The 1,759-nt window shown below is 43.5% G+C and overlaps 1 protein-coding gene across 1 annotated transcript; it reads left to right on the plus strand.

The window, feature by feature from the left end:
• The first annotated feature begins 23 nt into the window (after window positions 1-23).
• On the plus strand, window positions 24-1,603 carry LOC140966453 (pentatricopeptide repeat-containing protein At5g66520-like). The gene has a single exon (XM_073426735.1). It carries the CDS (start codon window positions 240-242, stop codon window positions 1,347-1,349), a length of 1,110 nt encoding a protein of 369 aa, XP_073282836.1. The 5' UTR covers window positions 24-239; the 3' UTR covers window positions 1,350-1,603.
• Window positions 1,604-1,759: the final 156 nt, after the last annotated feature.

The raw sequence follows: 1,759 nt of genomic DNA on the forward strand, positions 1-1,759 counted from the left end.
CCACTCCCCAACACCTCCGACAAATTCAAGCTCAGCTCATCGTCTCTCGTCTTCACGTCAACACCACCGTCGCCCACCGCTTCATCACCGTCTGCCACTCCTTAGACCTCCTCCACTCCAACGCCTTGCCCCTGTACACCAGCAACCTCTCAAGACCGCACACTTTCATCTGCAACACCTTTCTGAAACTGTTCTCTCATTCCACCACTCCTCGTAACGCGCTTAGCCTGTATTCATACATGCACAGGAATTATATTCTTGTCAACAATTACACTTTCCCTTTTGTGCTCAAGGCATTGGCGGACTTGAAGTTGGTGAAAGAAGGAACTTTGGTGCATGCCCAGGTGATCAAGTTGAGTTTTTTGGGTGATATTTATGTTGGGAATGCATTGATGAGTTTATATGCTGCGGTTGGGGAAATGGGTTTGTGCGGGCAAGTATTTGATGAAATGCCACAGATAGACGTTGTGTCGTGGACGGTTATGATTTCTGGATTTAGGGAAGCTGGGAAGTTGGATGACGCTTTGATTGCGTTTGAGAGGATGAAAGGCGAAGGTGTGATGCCTAATCAGGTGACAGTGGTGAATGTTTTGGCTGTATGTGCTGATTTTGGGGCGCTGGATATGGGAGTTTGGTTACATGAATTTGTAAAGAGAAGTAAATGGGAATTGGATGTGATTTTGGGTACTTCTTTGATCGATATGTACATGAAGTGTGGCAAAATCGACGAGGGTTTGTGGGTTTTTGGCCAAATGAATGAGAAGAATGTGTTCACATGGAACACGGTAATTAAAGGGCTAGCTCTAGCTAATAATGGTAAGGAAGCTGTTACATGGTTTTTCAGGATGGAACAAGAACAAGGTCTTAAACCTGATGAGGTCACTTTAATTGCGGTGCTGTGTGCTTGTGTGCATTCGGGTTTTGTACATATGGGGCGGCGGATATTTTCTTCATTGGTTGATGGAAAATATGGGTTTTCACCAGATGTTAGACATTACGCTTGTATGGTCGATGTTTTAGCACGTTCTGGGTGCTTGGAAGAGGCTCATAGAATGATCATTGAGATGCCTTTTGAGTCTACTGTGAGTATTTGGGGAGCTCTACTTTCTGGGTGTAGAGCTCAAACTAACCTGGAACTGAGTGAGATTGCTGCTTGGAAACTTGTGGAGTTGGAGCCTGAGAACAGTGCTTATTATGTTGTGTTGTCTAATTTGTACGCAGTAATGGAAAGATGGAGTGATGTGGAGAAAGTTAGGAACTTGATGAAAGTGAGGGGACCAAAGAAGCGTGTGGGTAGCAGTTCAGTTGAACATGAACACAACGGAGTCAGTGTTCAGTGGTTGGCCTGACGTGTTTGTTTTCTATGCTGTTTGGGAGAGAGAGAAAACCTTCTTCGGTAAGTCAGCCTGTTGTGTTTCTGATGTGAAAATATAGCACAATGGAAAATTACTGTGCCCAGAATTTCAACATTCTGATATAATGCATTATTTCTGCATTAACTTGAATAGGATATTTGGACAATAGAATCAGCTTATTGCTGCATCCAGTTTGTCATGTGTAGACAAACTTTTTCATAAATTTGATTGAAGGCATGTGCAAGAAATCTGAAACATAGTTGACCTAGTTTAACAGGGAATTTTACACCAGGGTGCATGGACCTTGTGTTAGTGCTTGTGCCACGTTATGAATTTTGATGCCATGGCACAACATTTAGAAAGTGGATGGTAGTCAGCCCAAAGTTGTCAAAGGCGCGCCTGAG

This window comes from Primulina huaijiensis, unplaced genomic scaffold, assembly GCF_012295235.1.
Source record: "Primulina huaijiensis isolate GDHJ02 unplaced genomic scaffold, ASM1229523v2 scaffold206508, whole genome shotgun sequence".
Lineage (NCBI taxonomy): Eukaryota > Viridiplantae > Streptophyta > Magnoliopsida > Lamiales > Gesneriaceae > Primulina > Primulina huaijiensis.